Source organism: Pocillopora verrucosa, chromosome 9, assembly GCF_036669915.1.
Source record: "Pocillopora verrucosa isolate sample1 chromosome 9, ASM3666991v2, whole genome shotgun sequence".
NCBI lineage: Eukaryota > Metazoa > Cnidaria > Anthozoa > Scleractinia > Pocilloporidae > Pocillopora > Pocillopora verrucosa.
This window is the reverse complement of record NC_089320.1, coordinates 21,978,428-22,005,684: the sequence shown is the minus strand read 5'-3', so window position 1 is coordinate 22,005,684 and position 27,257 is coordinate 21,978,428. Positions and strand designations below refer to the sequence as shown.

The 27,257-nt window shown below is 39.1% G+C and overlaps 2 protein-coding genes across 7 annotated transcripts in view; one reads left to right on the top strand and one right to left on the bottom strand.

Annotated features, from left to right (window-relative positions):
* The window catches only part of LOC131779884 (uncharacterized), a 51,023-nt gene extending 37,142 nt beyond the window's left edge, over positions 1–13,881 (top strand). For 4 of the 5 annotated variants that reach the window (XM_059096481.2, XM_066172805.1, XM_066172806.1 and 1 more), the window contains 15 exons: positions 3,616–3,687; positions 4,619–4,707; positions 5,470–5,587; positions 6,027–6,091; positions 6,309–6,455; positions 6,799–6,840; positions 7,336–7,429; positions 8,141–8,218; positions 8,448–8,517; positions 8,880–9,059; positions 9,582–9,720; positions 10,263–10,432; positions 10,833–10,888; positions 11,105–11,214; positions 11,704–13,881. In XM_059096481.2, the coding sequence (XP_058952464.1) occupies positions 3,616–3,687; positions 4,619–4,707; positions 5,470–5,587; positions 6,027–6,091; positions 6,309–6,455; positions 6,799–6,840; positions 7,336–7,429; positions 8,141–8,218; positions 8,448–8,517; positions 8,880–9,059; positions 9,582–9,720; positions 10,263–10,432; positions 10,833–10,888; positions 11,105–11,214; positions 11,704–13,738 (3,465 nt within the window). In that variant the 3' untranslated portion in view covers positions 13,739–13,881. Of the gene's footprint in view, positions 1–350; positions 1,003–3,615; positions 3,688–4,618; positions 4,708–5,469; positions 5,588–6,026; positions 6,092–6,308; positions 6,456–6,798; positions 6,841–7,335; positions 7,430–8,140; positions 8,219–8,447; positions 8,518–8,879; positions 9,060–9,581; positions 9,721–10,262; positions 10,433–10,832; positions 10,889–11,104; positions 11,215–11,703 lie in introns of those variants that run through there. The other variant, XM_059096484.2, reaches the window with a different exon arrangement.
* A 920-nt stretch (positions 13,882–14,801) lies between these two features.
* Positions 14,802–27,009, bottom strand: LOC131779899 (MORC family CW-type zinc finger protein 4-like). 2 transcript variants are annotated; one of them, XM_059096499.2, is made up of 21 exons: positions 26,877–27,009; positions 26,735–26,807; positions 26,516–26,651; positions 26,392–26,410; positions 26,058–26,254; positions 24,811–25,099; positions 24,220–24,372; positions 23,205–23,327; positions 21,632–21,729; positions 21,394–21,435; positions 20,920–20,985; positions 20,244–20,444; positions 19,917–19,953; positions 19,258–19,275; positions 18,986–19,044; positions 18,668–18,767; positions 18,231–18,275; positions 17,896–17,925; positions 16,110–16,958; positions 15,802–15,953; positions 14,802–15,571 (listed from the first exon to the last, which is right to left on the bottom strand). In XM_059096499.2, exons 1-21 carry the CDS (start codon positions 26,928–26,930, stop codon positions 15,145–15,147), a joined length of 3,168 nt encoding a protein of 1,055 aa, XP_058952482.2. In that variant the 5' UTR covers positions 26,931–27,009; the 3' UTR covers positions 14,802–15,144. The 2 variants fall into 2 exon arrangements, with proteins under 2 accessions (XP_058952482.2, XP_066028904.1); XM_066172807.1 differs by having other exon boundaries at positions 18,231–18,272.
* Positions 27,010–27,257: the final 248 nt, after the last annotated feature.

The following is a 27,257-nucleotide window of genomic DNA, read 5'->3' as shown; positions in this document are numbered from 1 at the left end:
CAGTGGAATGCGGTATTCTTAGTGGTCAAAAAGAGCAATGTCATGTTTTGTTAATTCACGGATTTCAGTCGTTGATGAATCAACTTACTGACTTGTATCTCCTTCCGATGTATTGTGAAGTTATGTTCATTATTTTTTGCGTGATACATATGATCGCCAGTTTCGTCCTTTGACCTTTCGAAGGCAGGTTCACATTGTTTTTCTTTTCTTTCTTTTTTTTTTTTTTTCGAGATACCCTGGGTCCATCAAACATTCCAAATCCTCAAGTATTTATAAGCCGGGATATTATTTGTGTGTTTATTTGGGTTAGTGACAAGCGCAATTTTGGAATTGGTTGACGTTATTTGTTTTTATCGAGGTCAGTTTGATTTTAGTCTTATGTGAAAGCAATACAATCTAACAATTTGAGAAATGCAATCACTTTGTATCAGTTGCTTAGATAGTCTTGAAACTTGACCTCTGTTTTCTGTGTTCACTCTAAAGTCGGGCGTCTGGCTAGAGTGAAATAGTATTGCTTGGATTAACGGGACTTTAACGCGATTATCAACCGGTAATAACCTCGCTTCATTCCTCATGGAGAGAGGAGCAACGCTGTGACACTGTTCTCACACCAGTCACGATCTTGTGGTCGGTTGAATCTAATTCGTCAAAGGTCGGTCATCGGTTTGCGAGCCAAGACAAAACTGGGTCGGTGTTGAGCTGAAAAGTGCTAAATTATGTTCTCTACTCGCCGTATGATCCGTGGCCTTTGAATTAGCGGGCGATTCAATTGGGGTCGTCGGAACTTCTGCAAACACAATGTTAGTTTGCTGCTGACTGTTGTGGAACTAAAGATCGCTATTCATGGTTTTACATCCGTCGAGTGAAGTTTGTGCTATGGCGACCAAAACTCCGGTCCGTACAGCACAGCCGCCAAGTTACGCCTTATCCATGCGAATCGTATCGTCTCACAGTCCTGTGGTGGTTCGCCGAGCTCTTAAAACGCGAACAGACGAAGCTCAGGTAATGTTCCCAGCAGTGAAAAAAATTTGGCATTTTTAACGTGTTTGCTGCCGAGGTGGCACGCAGTTGTTGAAATGTTGTGTAACAAACATCCGCTTGCAATCTGTTTTGTTTCTACTTTCGATAGATTTGACAACTGCTGAAATGGAAAAACATGAAAAAACAGTGTTCTCACGGATTTGAATTATTAAATGTTCGTAGTTTTTGTGGCTAGCTTGAAGGGTTTTGTATATCTTCACCCTGATGAAAGAAACATTCTAGTTTTGTTGGTGAGTGGAAGGTCAGTATCACTTTCAAGAGCAGCTATTGTGTTCAGCATTCCAGTAGAAGAATGACAACTTACTTCGATAACTCTTGCCGAGATGATCAACTACATTACTTCAATGGTTCTTTTGCCTGGGGCATTTCTGTGAATCTTTCGTGCGCTTTATTACAGCAATTTGTCTTTTTTTTCATCGAGAAATTTGTCGCAACATTATTTCATTTCCTGTGTTTTAAAAATAATTTTATTTGTCGGAGCATGTGGTATCATATCACCTTAGTGGAATTTGAAAACCTTTCATTTCCTTGATTTGGCCATTGTTTTGTTACGTCTGCCTTGAAATGACTTTATTTTCGATCGATTTGTCCCATATACTGAAGGGTGTTAATGCCGTGACATATCTACCTTAAATATTTCACGAGTTGTTCATTACATCGTTATCAATCGGTTATCTTTTAAATTCGTTAGTGCGATCTTTCATGATATCAATTTTACAGGAAATAAGCTCAATTCTAAGCCCTTACTTGCATCAACTGTGAACCTGTAAAGACAACAAGCCGATTACGACGATTTTCCGTGTTTGTTCTCACTCAAAACAATCCATAGCGTACATATTCCGTATTATTTTTCTCAGAATGATCACGTCGGAGTAAGATCAGGTTTTCCCCGTCTTAACATAGTTGGATGATTCAAGTTTTGTTCTCACATTTAGTACACAATCAGTGGTTCGTTTTTCAGTCCAGCCACCCCACTTATCTCTTTTGTGCTGTTTTTTTTCTGTTTTCATTTTTACTTAATAATCCTAAGCCGAATCAGAATTCGAGTTTTCCTTACACTGTCTGAAAATCATAACTTTGCGTTGGCAAAATAATTACGAGTGTTGCATATGTTTGTTATGCATATCTGTTCTCTTGTTTGTCTTTGTGGCCAACCATAATCCAGCGTCGAATTAATGTCACGCTTGCAGTTGTTAATTTTGTGTTCACGATTTGTAGACATGTTATGTGTTTTCAGTCATGCAAACTTGCATACTTGTTTTTCCCTTTTTCACCCTTATGGTCTTAAGCTGGATTAGAGTTCAAGTTGTTTTAAGTGTTCTTGGTAATTCTATTTTCAAGCACGTTATGTGCGCTTTTCCGCCGTTCTACGTCCGAGCTTTAAAGACAGCTTATTGTTGTTTGAGTTTCGTCACTTTTGGGGCAGTCGGAAAAACTTGTTGCACTGTTGGTGGTATTTGACAAGTAACATTATTTAGTCATACATTTTAACTATCTTTTAATTAATTTTTTTTCAGTGGTTTGGCACACTTTAATATTTCAGGGAAATGTTTCAGGTAGTTGTGGGTTCGGAAATGGTTTTATGGGTTAGGGCTTCGGGCCAAAACCTGAAAAAGCGGAAAGATTTCATTGTATTTTTTAATTCCGCACAAAATCCTTCGCTCATATTTAAAGGATAAAATTTAATTTAAGTCAGAGTGGATTTAATTCCCGTCGTGGTGGCTTTTCTGCCACAGAAAGTTTCACACAATCTTGCAATTTCAAAGGAGTAAACTTTCTTTTGTTGTTCCTGTTCCTCATCACCAGTAGAACACGAAGTGTACCCTTGTCATTTTTCGAGTTTTTATCTCAATCTTTTGAGGCTTGCTAAACACTGATAATGACATTTTGCAGTAAACAAGCAACATATTTGCCCTAGAATATCAGGGTTACCTGGCGGTTAAGTATCGCAAGTGCATCTCGTCATTCAAGACCCACTTGTTCCGTTATCAGCCAAACTGCAGACAGTTCAGATCATTTTAAATAAGTAGAATGCTCCGCCTTCTGTAATAATAACACTCGGTTTATAACACAGCGTCATCAAGGGATTTTTGTCTTTGTTCTCTTTATTTTGTAAGGTTTGTCGTTGTTGAACACGATGCAACACTCAGTGGGATTCTTTTTTCACTTACACTAAAGTTCTCTTCGATGTGTGGGTTTATCTTTGTCACGCCTACGTTGGACATCAGATACCAGTTTTTTCAACAGAAGTACTGACAAATCTTTGAAAAATGCGATCTGGATTTTTCTCAAATCTTAAAAGCAGATGTAGTGAAAGAAGTTCAACTATAGCTTAACCTTTTAACTCAGTTGAATTTATTGACCTCACATATAACTCGTGTAGCTGTGTGTGACTTGACATAACTTGTCCACGTTACGTCTCACGTCACGCCACAATGGCTATAAAGTTGTCAAGAGAGAGTTGAGGTGAAGGTCGTGTTCAAAACAACTTTTCCTGTCACAGGAGGAATTAATCTTCTTTTTGCGAAGTTGTTCTTAATATTTTCACTAATGTCAGTCTGTTCCTTTTCACAGTGCAAAATCTACGACATCCAAGACAGGTTTCCCAGTGATAACTTATGCCTTCAAGAAAAACAAAATATTCACGTAAGTTTATAGTGTGCTAGCAACAACAAAATTATTAGCGCTGCTGGTCGTTGGCGTTTAGAACAACACCAGTTACAGTCAGTGAAGAGAATTATGAGTAGGTGATAGAGCAGTGTTTATAGTCACCATAATAACAGCAACCGATGAGAACTTAACCCTTAAACCCTTAAGAGTGACTAGCATCTAATTTCTCCTCACAATAACACGTCTGAATCAAACATTGAGTTCAGGAGAATAAAGGAAATGATCAGCAACTAAAGCAGCTCTCGACTGGTAAGCAAGAGCTCGCCGTCAGCACCTTAGGAAATGTATAGAGAACAGTATGGAGAATATGCATACTGATGTTAGATTGTAAAGGGTTGAGTAAGAAATCCTTTTCGGTGATGAAGTTCAAGTCTAAACATCCTCTCGCGGCGTACCAGTTTGGAGTTGCTGATCGGCCGATTAATTAAATAGTTAAAGGTGGTTCATTAATGCTCAAGTGTTTCCACTTGAGTGTAACCTACTTGTCTCAATTAATCAGTACATTAGCGATGTAATCTGTGTTGTACGAGCCGATGTGTAAACGAAACAATTTACTACTCGTATTATAGTTGCTGCCTTAGTGTAGCAACCATCAAACTGTGATGAAATGTTTCTCGTCTAAAGGAATATACTTTCCTTCAAATTTGGTTTACATTTTAACCGTTCGAGTAAATTCCATCGACAGAATGAAGTGAAATGGTGTATGATTCGTCATTCAGTGTCAATAGCAACAGTGCTTTTGAAGAATAAACTTTCACCCGCTCGATTTTTCTAAATGTTACCTCAGGGCTCAGATTATTCTTCGCGATTTTACGGACGTATCATTCCATAACACGTCAGTAAAATCTTAAATAAATGACTCCACAAAAACGATGTGAATAAAGTCATTGTCTTTTTTCCTAAACAGAGACTTAAACAAGGCAGTTCTCGGAGACGATCTGCCCCGACAACTGTAATAAAAGCCGCATTGGGAGGAAAAACGCATTCTTCAAAAAGGTAAAAACATTGGTGAGAGAGAATTGAAGACCTTTTTAAAAGTGACATAGTCAGGAGCGGATTCAAAGTCAAAGCATATGACAATGATATCCAACAAGAAAACTTCTATGACAGATGTTGGCATTTGATAACCTTTGAAAGCAAGAAGGGAAGTTGTTGAAAAGGGACGTGTAGCTGTACTCATCTCATATTGAAATCTCAAATTAATTGCATAATTCTTTAGTATTGAAATCAGTGAAATCGATATTGAGAGTTCTTAGGTTTTCGTCGATGTTATAGGTTCTCGTCAGTTTGTTTTATTTCCTAAAAGTAAACATTAGTGCTCTCTACGTAGTATTTTTTATTTATTTTTTTTTTCATTAACAACAAGTGTTAAATCTTTTCAGTGTTTATACATGCATTCGTCAATAAACAGCCGGCTTCTTTTATTTTCCCCGATTATCACTAATTGCTTTCCGCTTGACTGCCAGACAGTGATTTTTTTAGGGCGTTGAACACTTTGATGTTGTCGATAATTACTGAATAACATGTAAAGTATGTTTAGTCACGTAAACATGAAAGATAATTTGGTTGGAGTACAATCAATGTACCTCGCGTTCAACTTGTTAAACTCTATCTGTGCGTCAAAGTGATTGAGGTGTTGCTTGTCTCAACAAACCGACTTTCATTCAGGTAAATTTTAACCACCTTAAACCAGGATACCGTAGATCACGCGAAGTTGGTTATTTTCTTGCTTATCGTCTCGGAAATTTGTGTTTCTAGTTCGACGATAGACGGAAGCATGCGAATGAAGAATTCATCCGAACCCAGCTCTCCTCTGTCTCCCGAAGTTTTCCCAGCGAGGGCTTTCATCAAGGAAGGTCCAGTGCAATTATCCTCGGTAAGTGTTTCTGATTTGTGGCTTTCTTCTCCAAATAATTGCTCTGTCGGTCGTCGACTCTTCACCTTAAAATGAAAGTGTAAATGAATCCTTGGAAAAGCACGAAGCAACTTAAAGAAAACTGTGAAAGAATATAAATATACGGATCAATTTACGAAATATCGAAAAGTGAGGTAAGTCCGAAGCTAAGCGCCAAATTACAACTTATTTCCGAAGTCGACTTGAAAGAAGGCATCCGTGACTCGGGAAGGGATTGGAGGGGGGGGGGGGGGGTGGGGAGAGAACGAAATATCCGAGCTGATCCAATAACATCACGAAGGAAGTTCTTCACACAAAATCTCTTCAGAGACTTCGACATTTGTTGTTTATGAGTAAGCTTTAATCCATGATGCTTGGATGCTTTTTCACCAGTTATATTTCAATTTATTGTCATTTCAAGGGTATGTCCTCTCAAGACAGACATCTGTTCTTGTTTGATGACCTTCTTTTAATAGCAAAACCAAGGTAAGTCTTACTGTCGTTTCGTGTATAGTCAATTGGGTTATTATTCGTAATTCTCATTTATCCTTTTTTTTCTTTTTTTTTTTTCTTTTAACTCTTCTGGGGTAAGCAAAAGCAACCATTTTACATCGCGCTTATTGTGGGAAAAAAAGGGTTTGTAAAAACAATAGGTAGTCTTGCAGCCATGTTTACAGTGATGATTTCGTTATTAACATTCTAGGTCTGCGACGTTCAAGCTTAAGCATCGAGTTCGGGTTAGTGAGATCTGGTTGGCTAATTGTCTCGATGACGTGTGTGAATCGACGAAATCCGCTGACAGGTCGTTTGTGATTGGCTGGCCCACTACAAACTTTGTTGCTGCGTTCAAGTAAGAATGATTCCCGTCTAAGTGTGACGCTTTCTCAATTGCGCGTATGTAAAGAGCTTTTTTTCCACGTCGAGGCAAAACTGTCCTCAAAGGGCAGGAAATATTTAGGTAACAGTCCAAGGTCTTTGAGAAATGTTTATGGAATAAAAAAGTGACGGCAAGGATAAATAAGGTCCATCAAAATTGTGGTGAATCACAAAGTGCGAGAAACTTAATACCTTGATAACATCTCGCGATGAGTTTTGATTGTTATGGTTTGTTATGACTCTGTTTTCGGTATTGTCAGTGTTCATAAATCCATTATCGACTAAAATTGTTGATTAGAATGTTTTGTGATTTGCAGTACACCGGAGGACAAGGAAGCCTGGCACAGTGTTCTGACAAAGTAAGTTTGAGTATCGCTACCTTTTCTTTAATCTTTTTTATGATATTTGCAGTCTTTTTTAGCCTCCTAGAGACGGAGGAAGAATGGCAAATAGTAACTCAGATTAAAGACAAAGATGTCGAAATATTAAGAGTGAACCATTGAACCTTGTAACTGCCAGGATTTCGATATTAATTCTCCTTACTGTCCACATACATTTCATTTAATTTTAGCTTCAGGAATTTGGCTGTAGATAAGACAATATCCTCCACTCAATATTTTTCTTTGTGCTTTACAATGTATTGATATTGTTAGAAGAAATGACGTAGTGGTCACTCGCGAGAGAAGAACGCTGAGGTAGACAAACCATGACCCAGCTGCTTTCCTCACACACTGTTTCCTTTATCTCATTTAGGTATCTACGTCTCACCAATCCTCATTTAAAATTTATTTTTTTATTTTATGTTTTATTTTTTCAAGGAGTGTTGTCATGCTTAGTTTGTTTTTCATTCGCAGGCACGTGAAAGAACAGAAGGACAGTGAAGATCCAAAATGTGTCAGCCTTAAAGTGTATAACAGGGACATGGAGTCACCGGACTCCTCAGGATATGTGAGTTTCGCTTTAGAGAGTAACTATTATCTTTTGAAATATAACAGCTCCTCCTTTTGTAGAAAAATCAGCCGCACGATTCAATAGAAATCGACCAAAAAAAAGTCACGGCATTTTATCCTTGCCCCGCGTGAACACCGGGAAGCTTTCAGCAGTTCAGGTGGCGCCAGGATATTTTTCTGTCAAATTTATGATAACATAGCTAGTAAATTTGTCTAATCAAATTCAATTGCGCGAGCGTGCTTCATATTCCTATTGTGCACGCTCATGACGTCAGCAAACAAATCCCTCGAGAAAAAAATTTTCCATCGGGTTGAAAATATTATTAAACAATTGGTTCATACGTCAGCTGTGCGTTCATCGAGATATGAAGCACTCGGTAAGTTTGGAGAGCACTCGAGAAGCTAGAGTTGCTCTCGACTACGCCTTGAGCAATTCTTACGCATCTTTCGTACTCTCCAAACTTCCCGCGTGCTTCATATCTCGATGAACGCACGCTGACGTATGAACCAATTGTTATTTGACTTGCACGAGGGATTTCGCGCGGAACGAGGGACTACTGGTATTCTGGTGATGCAGCAACGTAACCAAGTGGTGTTGTAACATTTTAATGGGAGATTTTCTCTAAAGTTTTTCTCGTGGCGGCCTTTGTAATAATGTCACTGCCTTCACGTTATCACGTTATTTACTTCAAATATGTTCTTCTCTCAGTCCAAGTCGTTCACTGTCACCAACATGGACGATGCAGCTACAGTCGTTAAAATGTCATTGGCGCAGTTTCAATTTCAGGTAAGTTTAATTACACTTTCGTGAAGTAGGTTTTACTTAAGACCCCTCCTCGACACTCAGCTGCAGGGAGAGGCTTCAATTTGAGAAGAACTAGATATAGAGTAAAAACAAGAACGACGTTCCAAAATAATCTAAACGCTTTTAATTGCCGAGGCTAGATTTTTCAAAAGTTTAACAATGTTTTAACTTAATGCTGTGTATAAAAAATGAATCCTTTTGTTTCTGTTAGACTGAAGATCTGTCCGAGTTTCAGCTGTGGGTTCTCTCTGGCAAAGAGGACGGCGCGTACCCATTAATAGGTAAAACATTTCTAGTATCTTACGATGTCTACACAATGTATAGAAGTGAAATGACAACAACGAAAAAATTGTCAACTGAGGGACTGAGTAGTAAACGACGATCAGGGAAAAAAAAAAAATTTATCATGACTTAAGTTGCTTGAGAGAGTTCTTTACCAGAAGCGACTTTTGACTCAGTCGTATTTTCTGCTCTTCGTTTTCTATTATGAAGAAATTTTCTTGTTCCTTGTCGAGGCTTTCATGCAACGGTCGCACAATAGAAAATGTTCATTTTTTTTCCTTATTGATAGTTGGTGCTGCTTATCAAATAACAAGTTTTAAACCTCTCACTCCACTTCTCTCTTTTCTTGATCGTTGTGTAGGTCATGAGTTTCCATTCGCGATCAAAATGAACCACATGCGTGAGGCGGCGCTAACGGATGAAGATGGGTTTCCCTTTGACTTTGACCAGCAACTGCCGTCAATGGATCCGTTGTCTCCTGAAACGCAATGTCAGTTTATTCTTAAAAGGAACAAGAAAATACCCAACAGAATAGCTATAGGTGAGGTTTTAAGCTTCAGCTGGCAGGAATAAAGTTTGTAGCTACCCAAACGGTAAAATTTGGTCAGCAGTTTTAGCGACGTGACATGTGCAGAGGGGTAAATTTAAGCGGTAATAAAAGCTTGTAAACAGTCTTTGTATCGTGGCAGGCGAAGTGAAGTGCTTGGGAGACGCAGTGGCCTTATGGGTAGCACGAGCGTTTCTGAGCCCCAGGAAAGTATTACGCCTTGAGCAACGCGAGCCTGCGACAGGTCTCAGTACCAGACCCCTGGTTAGCGTTCTCTTAGACTCGTCTCAAGTCTCCCTGTGGGTGGACAAACGCGCGTCCTTTAGCGCTAACAATGAGGTCTGCTCTCAGGCAAAGTGGGTGGGGGGTGAAAATCAATGCACCGCGTCGGAATCAAAAGTGTCCTAAATATAAAAATTTTTGCCTCACACCATAGTTTTTTTTGGGCTAACTACTATGGCAAGTGTTTTTTAATTTAGAATTTTCCTCCTGAATTTTATCATGTTTTGTCGATAGATGTTCATAATGCTCCTAGCAAGCAACGATGGAAAAATCCGATAAAGAAATCGCCGATAATCAATTGGGCCATGCACAAGAAAACTACGGGATCAACTAAAGGAAACTCCTTGGATGGAAATTCTTCGTCAGCTGGAAAGTAAGTGGAGTCATGACTTTATAAAGAATGCGTCGGTTAACTTTCTTGCGTAACATGTTAACACAAGAAGGATTGAATTTGAGTAGTGTAGATTTTTCAATTTGGTCATTTCCAATCTGTGAAAAACTGAAAGTTTGTGCTTTCCAATCCGTTGAAAGACGAAGAGGCCCCTTCAAGATGTAAAGGTCGAGGAGGTAAACTACTTCTTTGGAGGGAGGGGACATGTTTGAAAAGAACCATGTTTGGGTCCAGTCATAGGAGATGTTATATGCTACGAAACAACTTTAATCACGTGATCGTGAAGCGCAAGACGTTACGAGGAAGTAGGTGGCAAACTACACAAAAACGCCGCTTACTTCTTTTTTTTTTCCCGTCGTGTTTCGCAAAATGGAACACTTCGCACGGGGCAGGTTAGGAAACGGCTTAGCATTTTGTTTTATTTCACGGCGATTTTGATTCAGTTCTCACGGTAATGGAGATTCACTTTACTCGTCGCGGTGAATTGTGTTTGCGATCAAATCAATTTGTGTTTGATTTTCCAGGCTTTTCGGAGTACCTCTGACTCAGCTGTGTACCGAGGAAGAGCCTGTACCCAAAGCAGTACAGGATTTGTTGTTACATTTGTTTCGATATGGTCCAAGTACCACAGGAATCTTCAGAAAATCGGCGAATGCCAGGATTGCTAGAGAAATCAAAATCGAACTGGATGAAGGTGAAAAGTGGTCCTTATCGATTAATTAATTAATTAATTGATTAATGAATTTTAACTTGTGAGCTATATTATCATACGCAAATTTCTCATTGAAATATTTCCTGTATCCCTTGGAACAAATTGAAAAGGTTTTCTTTTAACTTGCACCCACGATTCGACGACGGGCTTATAACGTAAAGTGGTTGAGAATGTATCTCTTTAAATGTTATGACATGCAGCCGTTGGTGTTTGTACTCCGAAATGGGGCCATAAAAAGTGCGCAAACTGAGGTCTAATGAAATCGACTCCTCCCAAAAGAGCCCCATTGAGGAGTTACGGATTTCTGTAGAGCGGTGTTACTTTGGAAGATAACCGATAATTATTTGAGCCTGTTGTAAATGTGCTCTTTTGTCTCCTTTAGGTAAATTGGTAGATTTTGAAGACGTATCAGAAGTCGTGACCGCCTCTGTCATGAAGGTACAAGATAATTGCTTTATTGCTCTGACCAAAAGGTTGTCGTCGTTGTTTTAACTCGATTTAATCCGATCGATAACCAAATATGCTTTCCTTGAGAAGCTAGTGTATTCCTACCACTCTAAAGGCGATGGAAACTACATGGTAAAATGATACTTGTACACAAGTTCGGCCGCTATATCGCATGGAAGTTAGTTTGAAGACTTTTCTTATTTTTAGGAATTCCTTCGCCGTTTGCCAGACTGTATTTTTGAAAGTGAAAACTACGAAGATTTAGTCGCCACAAACAACATCGAAGATCAGGACGAAAGAGTGAAACAAATAAAGGGGTAAGACAATTCTTCTCTGATATCACATTCTTGCGAATACAATTTGTGTTTCATGCGAAAGTAAACGTGGTGTATCGCCGTAAAATTGTGTTATACCTGATCATGAAAATATCTTTTTCGTGTTTTTTGGACGCTAGGAATAACTTTTGCCCGACAGAATTGCAGTCTACTTACCCTGATGTTGCGATTTACTTCGAGTAATTACAATTTTGTCTCCGAGTGTAGAAGCTCGGTCATAATTGTCATTTTCAGTTGAATTTATAAAGCCATCCGGGATCGTAATAGCTTGGATTTGCCATGTTCTGTGATTGGTGCAGGACTGACTGCTCTGGGCCATTATTGGCTCTCTTTAGGTTTTTTTTTCCTTCTTATTGGCTGTTTTGGTGTCTCCGGGTTTGCCTTTTCGACACTCAAATCATGATGCGCACACTAAGTTTGTATTTACTTCGATGCGGCTAAATTTTTTTTCTCAACATTTTTGTTTTTTAGGATTTTGGACGGGATCAACCGTTTCAATTATGAACTACTGAAGTCATTTTTGTGCGTGTTATATCACATTGCTGACAATGCGGAGACCAATAACATGAACGCTTATAACCTGGCCGTGTGTGTGGCTCCCAGCATGCTTTGGGCGCCAAAAGGTTCCAGCATTCCCGCCACCGAGCAATCAAACTCAGTGCCGCCAGTGATTCAGTTTATTATTGAACACAGTGTGGCTATCATGGGAGATAAAGTAAGGACGATTCTTGGCGATCGTAGCGAGATCGTTACCACTAATCATGTGACCAGCGATTCGGAGGGTAGTACCCAGGACTCACGGACTGCTTTGAGTCAGTCCTCTACGGATGACGGGATAGAATCACCGGAACCTCTGAGTCCCAAAGGAGAAAGGAACTCTATTCACTTAAGTGATTCGAACTTGTATGTAACAAGCACGCTCGCAGTTCACCCAACGAACAAGAGTGTTAGTACTCCAAGCTCTCCTTGTGATTCCGGAATTCCTTCCCCGAGTTCATCGCCCACTCTCAAGAGGCACGACGTTGAGTTTTCTAATAAACTCAGCGCCGCTTTTTATGAACCCAATAAAACGAAAGGACATGCAGCGATCAGTCGTAGAAGTTCGGAGCCGCTCGGGTTACATCCGGATTCGATGAAATTACGAATGAAAAGCAGTCGGAAATACCCGAGCTCTAAAAGACAACTGAGTAGTACAACGACAAGCGCTGAACTTATCGAACATAAACAAGCTCAAAAGACTACGGCTAGTGGCCGGAAATTAGAGACTGCTGTTCTTCGCCGGGCACACTCGCCTCAAACTGTGCGACTGTTTCCTGTCACGCAAAATGTAACGCAATACCAGCGTCTTCATCCTGTATCAAGTTACCCATTGTCTTTGTCACGGGCTATGGAAGCTAAACATTCCGTACAAACGCAAGGTCTTATTTCGGACAGTCTTGATAGCAACTCGACATCTCCTGTGCCACCTAGTTCCCCCGTATCCAAACAATCGCCTGGAGGACCTCGCTCTCCGTCTCCAAACCCCGATCAAGTTTTCCAAGCTGTCGATCGTCGGAGACAACCTGCAGCGCCATCGTATCAGGAACATATGCAGCGGAGGAGGGAATTGAATTCAAAACCTGCGTTTTTTCAGGGTGCAGAAGGAAAGGAGGTCAAAGAAGTGGATTCTAGCAAGGACCATATTTCTCCAAGGGAAGCAAAGGCATTTTTCGAAGCTAGAGAGCAACAACCCCGCTTCCCTGGGAGATTAGGCGTCTTCGGTAACGATAGATTGGATTCGGAAAGGAGCGAAACTTCCTCGACACCTAAAACGCCAATGTCGCCAACGAGCCAGAATGATAACGTATGGGAGCAAGTGGAGGAGGTGAACGCCAGCACAGTTGCAAGTGCCGGAATCCGCAAACTGGAACATTCACCATTTGGACTTAACCTTCATCAGAAACGAAACGTAAGTGAAGGGTCGTATAAAAAACCGCCGCCTGAAAATGTTCGAAAAACTGTCGGGCTATCGTCAAGTCATGGCTCTGGCCAATTAAGATCAGCGCTTGGTTCTGTTTCATCCGCTGGTACAGCTTCCATGCCCTATAGTTCTTCTCTTACTCACTTCCCACACTCCGACTTCTTTCCTCACGAAGCTCAATCAAAAACGCATTGGGCATCTTCAGTTGATGCTCGGGGGACCTCGGCAGTGCCCAATTCGCCAGGATCTTTTCGAATTCGGAGAGGAAGCGCAACCTCGTCTTCGTCGTCGGTGTCTAGCCTGGACGAACGATCTAGCATCGGTGCTGATTCAACGTTTTCCGAAGGCAGAACTGACGTGACGCAGATTCGGGATATCAGGGAACTTCTTAGCGAGAATGCGCAAGCTAACGGGCTCAAAATCAGCCCACAGACAGCGCAAGTCATCGCTAAAGTGCGCACGCCGCGCGCGCAGAGCGGAGCCTATCCTGCTCCTTCTCATGACGATATCGAAAACATTCTGTTCACAGAAGAATCTTACGTCTAGCGTTAGGCTTTACGTACTGTATAAAGGAAACTCTGCAAAGTAATTAGCTGTAATTAATAATGATTTAATTGGGTATTTCCTTTCCCGGTTCAAGGCAGCATTTTATTTTTATAAGCCGTACAATAAAAAACGGAAAGGTATACTTAAAAGTGTTGAAAACATTTTTTACGTCTGGTGAGGGGTGGTATGGTAAGGAAATAATCAGCCGCCTTGAGTGTTTTGCTAGTCAGCTGAGGAGCATAACAGTGGTAACATTAAGTCACTGTGCCTGCAGATTTACGTTCGTGTTCTTTGCGTTACCGCCAAGCGCTTGCTGCTCGACCTTCCATCACTGATCACGTTGTTCTTTCTCGAAGTAGTCTATATTAATTTCTCTCTCTTCCCCCCCCCCCCTCATAAAATTATCTCGTCGCTTTTTGGATGCATTTCCCAAGATTTTTTACTCTTCCTTGGCGATGAAGTCGACTGGTTGGTGCCATCTTGTGAAGCATGATGCTCCGCTGTGTTAGGTGACGTTTCAACAGCGGTGATTGGTCAGTTCCGTTCCTCGCTGTTGAGAACTAACCCTTCACAGCGGAGTATCAAGCTTTGCAAAGAGATTTGAGAGGCGTACAACTAGTCACGATACAATAAGATAATTTTGGTATAATCAACTGAGTTGATATGTAAATTGGCCACCGTTAAGTTTTAAACCTGACGTTTCGAGCGTTAGCCCTTCATCATTCGGTCTGTTTTAGGACTAACGCCAGAAACGTCAGCTATGAAACTCTTAACGATGGCCAATTAACATTATCAACTCAGTTGATAAAATCAAAATTATCTTGTTGTACTCCTCCACCGTTTAGTCTCGATATACTTTCCCTAATTCCCTAGTAACCACATCGCCTCTCAATTCTTTCAAAACTGCAGCACCCTACATTCGGATTTCGAGTCCAGATCAGAGACGAGCTTTTCTGGAGCTACGCGAGCATCGCGCTTGCAATATGATAAGTTTACAACCCGACTTAACGAAGCTGTACAAATACAAACACCTTGAACGTGTTAAAAGAAACCTCACTAGTAAGTCTGAACGAATTTATTAAAAGAAACCTCACTAGTAAGTCTGATTGCGAACGCGTGACGACGACGTCAATCATCACATACCAAAACTTCAGTTACTGTCAACTTTTCTGTTGCTCGCACGGTCCTCTCGTCCATTTAAATTAAGCGACCACATTTTCGGAGACAGAATTGAATTAAGAATGATACATGACATACTTGGTTGCTTTGCAACACTATTGACAATGGTATTTTCAAATAAAAAACGCCGGCTTACCGTTAAAAGTATCGGTGGATTTATCTTGAGTCAGTAAAAAAAGTGGAAATAAAAAATTTGTTCCTAAGCTAAGTGGCATTCGGGGTAGGCCTCATGTGCCCTGTGCAGCATCTGGGCTCACATTTGCCTCAAGAACTTGCTTTAAAAGATTATCTATAGTAGTATCGTCCAGAATTTCCGATTTGTCTCCCAGTTCTATTTCTGGTACAAGAACCCTCAACAGTTTGCACACATTATCGCGAAGGTTTCTGAGCTGTTGCGCGGATTGCGCCAGTTTGATCCACTGTTCTTCTTTATTCAGTTTACTGAACTTGACGATCAAGTCATCATCGACGCCTTCTACAGCCGCTCCGTTACTGTCGGATAGTCCCTCCACAGGCTTTTCCTCTGGGGGAGGAGCCGAGGGCGGAGAGTCGATGAAAATAATTTCCTTCTCCATGCGTGGTTTCTGCGGCACTGGTTGTTCGATGACGTCATCGTCGCTGTCATGCGCTCTCTTGTTCCCATTCACTAAAGGACTAAAAACATTTCACGGCTCAATCAATTACTGTTCAGACTAAAACATGAGGAAAACCAAACGTTGAGAGGCAAAAACAAATATTTATTTGTTTCAGTCCCCAATCAAGTCTACAATTGTTCAATTGTCAAGTGAAACGCGTAGGAGCTTGAATCAATTTGATCGGCTTTATGATGTTGTCAACTGATTCCCACAGTACAAATATAGAAGATGGGAAATGTCCTGTCCTACCTGTCGGCTTTCTCGGTTTTTACTTTCACAGTAAGACCTGTAGATGCACCTACTGCTGGGGCTCCAGAATACACCTGAGATATCTGAATACTGGGCCCTGATGACATGGTGCTTACAGGGACCGCTGGTTTTGGTTCCTGTTTAATTTGGACCTACAGACACAGAGAAAGGGGAAATAATAATAATGGTAATGATATTACTAATAATTATGATAATAGTAATAGCTATAACATTCGAGTAATGTTATAAATTACATTACGGTAAAATAATAAGAACATCAACATCAAAAGCAGAGGCTAATCCAGTACCTGCAATACTTGATTGGCAGTAGACGCAACAGATTGAGCACCAACTTTGACTGAGGGTTTAACTACTGGTGGCTGAACAGACTGAGCCACCACGCCAGCAGCAGCAGATGACACTGGTACAGATGCTACCTGAGTCTGTGGTGAGGGCGCAATGTATCGATATCTGTCTTGCATCGTCACGTGATTTCTGAGTTCAGTAGGTGACTGTTTTGTCGGGGGACTGACCTCTGGAATAACTGCAGACACTGGTGATACCACTGAAGCTTGTGTTGCTTGTCGGTTCACTTCCTGTAATGACTCTAAAGGTTTGTAACTTGTTGACATGGCAGGCGATCTCAAGGGAGTACTGTTTTTCTGAGGAAGCTGGTTATGCGATGCTGGTGTTGTCTGCAGAGTAACTACGCCTGTACTCTGTTGCTGTTTTGGAGGTTGCGAGGGTTGAATAGGCAACGCCCTCACCTGGAATGAAGTTGAGGTGCTCGGCTGGGAGATAGGTGTGGTCAGGTGAACTTTATGCCCTGATGAGAGCACCATATTTTGAATAGCAACCCTCTGTTGTCCTGTTGACTGCCCTTGATTGACTTGTTGCTGTAAGGACTGTACAGATACAACTTTTGGGGTCTGCTGTTGAAGTTGTCCTTGAGGATTTGGCACAATTTGCACCAATGGCTTAGAAACAGTTTGTGATTGGTTGGAGGGAACAGATGAGAAAACTTTGACAACCTTGACAGACGTCTGTTGCTGTTGTTGGTTTGCGTTTCGTCTCAATATCAATGGTGACTTGGGACCATTAGGTACCAGAATGTTACGAGAAACAACCTGTGTAGTCTGAGGTTGCCCTGACGATTGCTAAGAAGAGAGCGAATTATGCTTCACAATCAAACAATTGAAATATGTCACACCTGCAACTTTGATTTGAATCCGTAACCCTTATTTCCACCACTGAGGGGAAGAAAAAGAAGAAAGTTGAAGTGACGTTAAGACTTGCATCTTGCATTAAACAGTAACCTTGTCTCACCCTACGAAGAGCTTTAAATTCTTCTTGAAGTCGGACATGATTGATTCAATACTGTTATCATTATAATTTCAGTGAACCAATCTACATTGATTCAAGCCGAGCCAATTTCATAGTAAATTATATAGAACAGATCCTTAAGTTGACAGTCCACAATATAAAATTATCCCCAATTAATGACCACAATCTAGAAGAACAAATGAAAACTGATCTTTACATGAAGATCATGTGTCCTTGTTGAATGAGTGGAAGGACCTACCTACCCTTGGTCCGTACGTTATGACTTCGACCAAATATTTTCACGTCCAGCCCAAACGAACTCAGGTATTAAGCATTTCACCGAATGACTACTAAGTGTTGAAAATTTCGAAATTTTTGCTTCAACCAAAATAGGAAGCAATGGAGGGGCGCACACAGGACAAAAAAGATTCTACAATTAATACTTTCCATTGGTTTTTTTTCCCAAGCCAGAACAAGAAAGTCACAATTCATCGAAAAATGCGACCCCTTTTTACTTATTTGGTTTTTGTCTATCAGTTTTTGCAACAAAGCCATGTCAGTGCAGGGCCGGACGGCTTTTACCGCCCCGGTCCACATCAACCCGTCTAGCCCTACACACGTCGGCTTTCCCGATGGTTTTCCATGGAATTGCACACGCGAGGCCTTACGCGTCATATAATAACATCAATTAACACCCAACTTGAAAGGAATGCAGGCACCAACGAAAAGTAGATGTGACTGTTACAGTAGTCATAACAAACGCACACATACCTTCAGATTGTTTGAGGGTGATTGAATCAGCTATTGGAGACAGAAAAATTAATACATTTTGATAAGAAACGAGTGTTGAAAGACAATGGATAACCTTCAATTAATAAGTCACGTTTGCAATTATTTTAGTTGCTGGATACTTAGGTACACTAATTTACCAGTTGCAATTGCTATCTTTTAATAAGCTTGAAAATACGTCTTTCTCTGCTTAATTAGGCTGTGAATCCGATACTGGCAGGATGTCATCACATTCATGGAGAGTCAATAGTTTCTGCCAAACAGTATCCACATGTACATTATCCAGCACTATTTCTGAGTGAAACAACCTAACTTACCTTTATCCTCAATGGCTGAGGTGACTTTTGCTCTCCTTTTACCTGCTAAAAAATGGAACAATACAATTGATTTTGTCCAACAGCACTTAGCTTGCTATTTGAGCATGTCAGAGTTTACCACTGCTATTTAGATGTGGCTCGTTTTATCAAGTTGAGGACCAAGCACACATGATGACATGCCTACTAATCCCATTCAATAAAGTTAATAAAAAATAACAAGTATCTGTCGTCATGAAATGGAGGGATTGACATGGGAAAGGAGTGTGTGTTACATTGGCCTAATTTGAAACTTCATGAAACCCTGAATTAATGCAATTGAGGTTGTGGTTCCCAATAAATTTGTCTCTGGTTTAACCAACTTGAAACACTTCATTCTTTGTCATGAAACTTCTGCAAAAGATTTAAAGAAGATCAAGATGCAGATCAGTTTGTCTAACCTGTCTAATGGCTTGCTGTTGTCTTGCGCTGTTCTTTTCAATTGTCTCCATGATTGACGGTTCATTTGCTGACTCCATTTCAGAAAGCTGTTGTCTTAATCTAGAGGTGAAAAACATAAATCAAAAAGGAGATTCCTTTTCTGTGGGTTAACCTGCAAGCTTCTATCAGGCTAACATTCACATCATTCTTCAAAAAAAATTCAATTTAAAACTTTTTATGTGTACACAACGTCATTTCTCACTTCTGCATTAGCTCATGTAATCTCCAAAAATGTGTTTTCAGTAAATGTGCACACTGTCCAGAAAAAATTCACAAACCTTTGCAACTCTGCCTCTTTTTTCTCCAAGGCTTTTTGTTGTATTTCTGCTCTTCTTGCCTAGGAGGAAATTGTCAGTTGTGCCAAATTCATTAACCAGGATTATCAATTGTGCCTTTAATGAAGGTGGTATAAGGTTTCTGGTAAATCATTTGATAAGAAAACCATGCAATAATAAAGATGTAAGATGAAATACTTCGTGGAGGAATCACATTCACACAGTAATCAAGGGAATATTCTCATAAAATTCCCAGTGTAAGGTAAGTCACCCACCTCTTCAGCTTTTTTTTCCTGTTGAAATGAAAGATGTACAAAAAGGTAAGGTTTTACATCATGTAATAACTTTGCTTTAGGGACTAGTCACAACAGAGTTAGGGTAAGGGCAGGGTAAAGGTGTGTCCTGTTTGCATTTTCACGAGACTCTTTACCCCTTTCCTCCTACAGTTTATATGCTTAGTAAGTGGAATTTCAGCAAATCTATGTTGTGTTTTTTGTTCATGCTTAGTTGAATGATAGTATTTTAGCTACTCATATATATATTGATGAGTTACTTCAGAGACATTTTCATTCTGATACTCATGAAATACATGTACTTGCTTAAATTATATGGTCCCTGCCCTTTTTTGTAACCCTAAACAAAAAATTGATGAAAAACCCATGATTTTGAACAGCTCCTCTGCCACCACCCCTCCTCACTCTATAAATGAAAATCAGTCCCTTCCAACAAGTAATCAAGTGTTTTTGATTTCACATTAATCAGTATTCAGCCTTCATTATGTAAAAACATTACTGTAAATTTCATGACTTTCTCTCTGATATAACATTTTCTTGCCTGTTCAGTCATGCACCTGAACTTTCACCTATATCTATCACAGACCTTTAGATTATACTTCATTAAATGAAAAAAATACAAAAGGTTCTTTTGCACTGACCTTCTCCTTTCGCTTTTTATCCTCCATCTCTTTTTCCCTATGGACAGAGAACATGAGAGAATTTCTCAAGAATGGAAAAAACATCTGACATTATCTTGTTCTTAGTTACATTCAGTCAAGATTGAAAGATAAAAATCAATCAAGAGGTGCTGAAAAAGTTTACATATAAAAAGGCAAACCTGGATGTTTTCTCTATTTTTAAGTGATGACCACTTTATTCAAAACATCTAAAAGAAACTGATGTCACTACTGTGATCAAAAACTTAATCCTGATTACATTTTACAAGGACGAACTACATGAACTACATGTTCGGCAATTTCACTTACAAGCGTTTCTTTTGTGTCTTGACATATGCCTGTTCAACTTCATCTTCCTTCTCCTCTGGGGTGTTACAAGATCTAATTTTAGAGTTGGGGTTGTCTTTACAGTACCACTTGTCAGGAAGTTTATCAAGGTCTGTGCCATGAGGCAGCTTGCGCCATTTCAGGCAGTCGTCACATTGAACCCAGCTTTGGTCAGGGAGTTGTCTGAAAAACAAAAAGAACATTTTGAAAAAAACCTTTTCTTTCCTTACTTCCTATGTTCTTACAAGATCTGGTGGTTAATTCTAACAACTAGTAACCATCATGATTCTCTTTGTTGGCTGATTGTAGGAATTTGGTGTACAAACCAAACACCATCTGCTAATTGTTTGGCTGATTCTTGTCACATATCTAGTTGACAATGTATTAAAATTGATAGGAGAATTTCTTCGCTGATAACTTCATGGAATCAGTTTCTAAAAAATATCCATATACAATGGGAACTATCAAATAAAGTTCAAGATAATGAGACCTATAAACATCCAGGTGAAATTCAAGTCCATGGAGAGAGAATTACAAGTTCTACATTTTGTAGGTAACCAAGTTTCAAGACTCTATAACCACCTAGGAAAACTAGCTAGCTGCCAAAGGATGAAAAATTGACTAAGTAAAAAATTCTCAAAAAGGGATGCTGTCTTACTGGACTTCAACAGGTTCTGGAATAGGTTCCTTGCTGTTGGCACGTTGAGGGCCTTTTTTCTCATTCCTTCAGTGAAAGATTAAAAATGGTATGATTCTAAATTCACTGTAAGAAGAACTTCATAATCTGTGATTGTATGAGATCAATAGTCTGTGGGTCCCAAGAGACTGCATACCAACCCCTTTTAGGGATCAACAAAAATCTCAACATGGATGGAAGGTGGGAGAAAGGAAAGAAACTTTTGGTTTCAAATTAAAGTACAAATGCTACACTGCAGGAGGGGTGTGGAATTTTACATTTAGATTCACTGAGAACACTCTGGACTTTTACAAAGAGAACCCCCCCCCCCCTCCCCTAAACAAAATTCAACTGAATATGAAAAAAGGGCAAAAATATCCTAAAAATTGCAAAATACATCTGCAAATGTTAGATGTTAAACCATCAAATAGAACATATATACAGTTTTGTAATTACCAGTAATCATTAAGCTTGGAACCCAAAGCTGCTATTGTGGCTCTGTAAATAACAAAATAAGGATAACATAAGTTTTCAGAATAACTGTTTAGAAAAGAAGGTTTTACAATTGCCTTTGACAAATTTTATGTTAAACATTTGTCACAAGTTGAATTTTTTACTCATAATATAGAAACAGCAATGGAAATATTATTACATTAATTTAGGAATTATAACTTTCCTATCAATCTAATAGTACCTGTAAGCTTTAGTGTAGTCAAAATCTTGTTTGTTATGAGTTGGTTGTAGAAAATCACATTCAATTACACCCACAACTCCCACTCCTAAGTTGTTAGCCTGAAAGTAAAGACAAATTAAAGGTAAGGTGAGGAAAACTGACCCACCTAGTAATGAAACAGTACAAGAAAATAGTGATTGGAATTGCTGTTTGAGTAAATAATTGTTTTTCTTGAAATTACCATTAATTCCCCACTATTCATTGGCTTATACCAGTGATATGAAAGACAAATTTAGATCCATAAGGTTTTAAGAATTATTTAGCTGACTTCTTTATTCTTTCACATCAAGAGAGATAAAAAAGGAATTTCTCATTTCAAAATAATAATTTTCAAGCATCAAGGGGAAGTGAAGAAAGAAAAAAATTCAACTCAACCCTATAACTCCCATGAGTGACCAAAACAGAAGCTCTCCTTACAATATTGATACAATATCAATCAGACAAGTGATAGAAGTAAAGAAAAATATTGATTGGGTGGATAATTAGTTGATGTAATACCAAATTATCCACACTAACATCATATGAATTGTATGACAGGTAGAAAGGAGAATTCCTCAGGACATGTTGGGAGGAACAAGGTTAAGGGACATTACTTGATTTAAAACAAAGTTATTTACCCTATAATCATAACCGTTACAAATTCCTCAAATATTATTGGTGCATTGGCAGGTTCATTATTCACTAATCATTCTGTACACTTGTAATCAGACAATGTAATTGGACAGTTGGCTGTAATCAGACACCTATAATTGGACAGTGGAAGTCCACTCAGCTAATCCACCAATCAAAGAAATGATCAAAATAACCATAGCAACAACCACTTATCCAAAGAAAAACAGGGGAATTTCCAAAATGGAGGAATTTTAGCTTAAGACATTGTCCCCACTGGAGATATTTGTTCTAGGTGTATTTGTTTTTTTGGAAATTGAAATGGTTATGATTAATTGGTAACAGGACTTCTTGCTGTCCAATTCTGTCTGTAATCATACTTGTGATTTACAAATCAAATGACTGCAAATTTGACAACTGTGATTCAAATTACACAAAATTTGCAAATGTGACTGATGATCACCAAGCCAATTTGATCACTAATAGGACAGTGTACATGTCATGCTTGTAATTAGACAGTGTAATGGTACAGTTAAAGAGACAGTGAACACATCATGCCTGTGTAAGTGGACAGAACCTGTCATGAGTACCTGCTGTTGTCTTGTATTTTGCCAAATTACCTATTGGTTTTTTTTTATGAAAACGTATAACCAATGTCTAGTTTCTTTCTCAAATCTTGTCATAGTTTTGAGTTATTTGTAACAGAACTTGGTGTTGCCCAATTTTGTCTGTAATCATACTTGTGATTCACAAATTGGACTCCTCCTTTGTGGTCATACATTTTTGTTAATCTCTTGTATGATTACAGACCAAATTGGACTCCACTCAGTCCTATTACCACTATAAATTATGGCAGACAATAAGAAGATCTGATGATTAGATCTTTAGAATGAGAAGGTCAATAACTAAATTATAAATACCCTACCTTCAACTGATAGCCAACACGGACATACGGCTTGATTAGTCTGTTGCGATGGTACATCATTATTCCATAATGATTTCTATTTTGACTAAAACCAAATGTGATTTTAGTCTTTTGCCCATTCAACTGTCAACAAGTTAAGGAAAGATTGTTGGAAATTTTCATTCTATCACCAGGAAACAGAGCTTACATACACTAACTGAATGTATTGTTCCAAGTAAATTTCACTGATGGCTGAGTAACACCTATCCTGTTACAGAACCCATACTCCAATTAACCCTTTAATTCCCAGATCAAATTTGTACTTCTCCTTACTGTCAACCATACAATTCTTACAATTTTAGTTCAGAGAATTTCGTATTAGATCCACTAATTATCCCCAAATTGATAATTTTCTTTATTCTCATCTCTTATCTGGTTGATATTGTATTGATATTGTAAGGTGAAATTCTGTCTCGGTCACTCATGGGAGTTCAAGGGTTAAATTGCACATAAAATAACTTGTATAGTACAAGCACCCTGATTGGGCAAAAACCTATCATTTCTTTCACCAGATCACCCATAGAAAACTGAAGTTTATTTAATAAACCCAATAGACCACACTCTCTGTGGGTTTACCAAGGTAAAAATCTACTTGGGATATTGAGAGAACATAAGAAAAGTTTGCAAATTACTCACCTCCCTAGCTTGATTTATTGACTTTTCTTGTGTTCTCCCACAACCACAGTGGGTTACTATACCACTTAACTAAAACAAAGTGCAGCCTATTGATTAACTCTTTACAACCTAACATCAGTATGCATATATTCACAATCAAGAGCTTCTCTAGTTAGTGAGCATTTCCTTTATTCTCATGACCTTAACCTGTGATTTTGGGGAGATATTGTGAGGCGAAATTAGATGCTCGTCACTCTTTGAGGTCAAAGGGTTTAATTGTCCATGCTGAGGTGGTCAATAGGTATACCTCATCCAAACCAATCATTTTAATTTTAAAAGAAAGTCTGACAGTTAAGGATACAGCTCCAGCATGTGTGTTCCCCTCCCTCAAAGAAGGACGGTAGTAATCCATTTCAGTCTTGCTTAGACTCTTTGTTATTACCATAGTGCGCACTTTTTTGCCTCTCAGTATTATCTGCATCCTTGGTTTCAAGTACAGAATTGCACAGTATGCCTAGGAAAAAAATTACATGCAGTTACAGTGTATCATACAAAGCCTGTTACAGGCCCAGAAACATTCATGAGAGAGGAGAGACGAGTTGGGGTAATACAAAACCACAGAATTTCCTAAATTTCAAGGGTTTCCCTAACTTTTTAAGTGAATCACAAAAATTGCAAAGCAGGCAGCTGGTAGAACTTCAGTCATGAATCTGAAGTTATTAATTTCAGAGAAATTAGGCCATGAAGTTGTTGGACATATGCCACATATTTCACCCATAGTTAGTTCTTATTCAAACTCCTGAAATTTTGTACAGTAATTTATAATAAATAAAACAAAAATACAGCACATGAATGAAAAATACAGAGAGTACATGACAACTCATAGTTAATTCAAAGCTTAAGTAGTAAGACAATTTCCTTCTATTAATTGAAAATATACACACAAACTTACCCTCAAAGAGTAATCTGACTCTGGAATGTGATTTTGCCGCTCCTGCCTTTTCAGTTTACTGATTTCTGAGTCTGTGTCCTCAGGTATTTTAATGTCATCCAGTGCCGTTGAAAAATCAAATTCTGGTTTGCCATCAGAAGTAGTTCGAACATTGAAGATAATAATACGTGTACCACTGGGATTTTGAATTCCAGCAAACTCAGCAAAAAGTTCCTCTTTGTGTTTAAACATCGAATGTGTTAGGATATCCTGTAATGCCTTGTCTTTGTCAAATTTCTGGACAATTTTTAGGAAATGTTAAGGAACTCAACTATTGTAGCCAAAATAATCAATTTATTATCTCCACTGATTAAGCCCTCCAGTCATAAATGTATCAATAACAACAAACACAAGCCCTTCAGGAATTTCCATGCCAAATGGTCAGAAGAAAGTTAAGAATAATTTCCAAGGAGATTATAAGATATTATTGAGGTGTGGGCCTTCTTATTGTCTGAGCGTTAGGTCAAATCTTGCCATCATTAGTCCATTAAAGGTGAATACAAAACAAAAGAACTTATTTTCAATAAAATAGCTCACACAGTCATACTTAAACAATTACATAGGCTTTGCAAATAGTTTAATAATTGTCATATTTGCATCTTAGGAATTACTCAACAGTAATCATTTTGCTATTCTCAAATTATTGTTGAAAATTCTTAATGCCAGTGCTGAATACATTTCATTTTCCCTGAGTGGATGGTTCAAATTCTCTTCTTTACAGTTTTAGAATAAAGAGTGTCAATTGTTTTATTTTCTAGTATCAGAAGAAGGACCCAAATTATAGTTCCAATGGTAAATTAAAATCAATTTTAAATTAGATGGTTTAATTCTAATTTTTTTCCAACATCATCAAAAACTGTGCTCTTCAACAAATCTCATCTTGATGACACTTCTCACAAACTATTTGAATTTTGCCAATTTCTATGTGAGTAAGTCCTACACAGAGAAGAGAAGAGAACTTGCAACACAAACGCGTAACTTCCAAGGGAAAGTTTCAAAAGGTATGGTAAATAAAAGAAACCAAATCATGCAATTTACCACACTTTTCAGCCACTCGAACAACGTGTCTGCTTGAGACTGTCTTTAATTTACGGCGCCAAATTCGAGTTTGGCGCGAACCGTAAACATGGCGGAAGTAAAGAAGATCTTATGACCGGCCACTGCGGTCGGTTTTTACATAGAAAAACTTCATTTTTTAAAGGATATTTCCATCAGAATCCCAGGTAACCATCGGCACAAGAATGGTTTCAGCTTTAATGGCTTCCAAGTAAGTTTGAGAAAGAAACCCAACGCTCTTAGTACCCCCGTTTTTCGTAAACACGATGGCGTCTCTTCCTAATCGCATGGATCCCGATTTGAAACCATTGCCATAGTGTCCAACGGGCATATGCCCGTTTTTCGCTACCTAACAAATAGAATCACAACAAAACAAAACATCTGAGAATTCTAATATACGCCAAATTACATACGCAGTTTCAGGCAAATGAATAAATTCGTAACGCATCATGCAACGTGGATCTGGATCGCACCGCAAAACCTTACCTTGTCGCAAAATCCAAAGCTGCAAAATAAACAAAACGTACTTATGAGTATTCAGCAGCCTTATAGCAAGTCAATAGGCCGTAGGCCGTAAAAGTGGCGCTTCGTCCGAAAAAATAATTCGTACCTAAGCATTTTATGTAGTTTCTCAGGACCCATACCGGCCCCGTTGTCCGTAAACACAAAACAGTAGTTGTACTTGTTGTATCTTTTAACGTCTATCCACAGCTGCCTTGCATTCACATCAGGATCGTAAGCATTATCTACGAAAAAACGGTATAAAAAATAGAACAACTGAAAATCCTTCGAGCTCACTCATCGTCGCGACACGAAATGCAAAACTTACCGATGAGTTCGGCGATAGCACTGAACGGCCATGTGTGACTTGTCGAATTCGTGTGTAAATATTTGGGACTGAGCTGTGGAAATAATGCACCTTATAAGCGAAATGGAGAATTTTTAGTTTAAATTGTTTACACTGAACCTACAGTGCTTAGCCGAACTCCTACGTCCGTAGAATCGTGGGCTGGGGGTATCGCCATTTTGTGTTGTTTTTATACTCCCCCTTCGGTGACTTTAGCACAAACAGCCCAGCCGGCCCGAGGTCCCCCTACACTGCAGTGATCGTTTTCCGTTGGAGAATATGAAGGCGTGGGATGAGGAAAGATTGGCATATGAAGGAAAAACGTCAGATTCAGCCAATCCAAAGCTTGTGTTTCGATGATTGACAGTTGGTGCACAATTATATCATCCAATCACCACGTAGTGCAGTCACGCCTTAAGCATCGCCGAAGTAAAGCGCACGCTTTTATAACTCAGCTTTGTGGCGTGAATGAAATCAATCTTTGGACTGAAGCCAGTGAAAAAGT

What these genes read in the sequence shown, in the direction of transcription:
- LOC131779899 (XM_059096499.2), bottom strand. Translation starts at nt 26,930, where the DNA reads ATGGCGATACCCCCAGCCCACGATTCTACGGACGTAGGAGTTCGGCTA. An exon ending in GGAACACACATGCTGGAGCT is followed by an intron (nt 23,328 to 24,219) that starts GTATCCTTAACT and finishes ACTTGTTGACAG; the next exon opens with TTGAATGGGCAAAAGACTAA. An exon ending in AAGACACAAAAGAAACGCTT is followed by an intron (nt 19,954 to 20,243) that starts GTAAGTGAAATT and finishes CTCTGTCCATAG; the next exon opens with GGAAAAAGAGATGGAGGATA.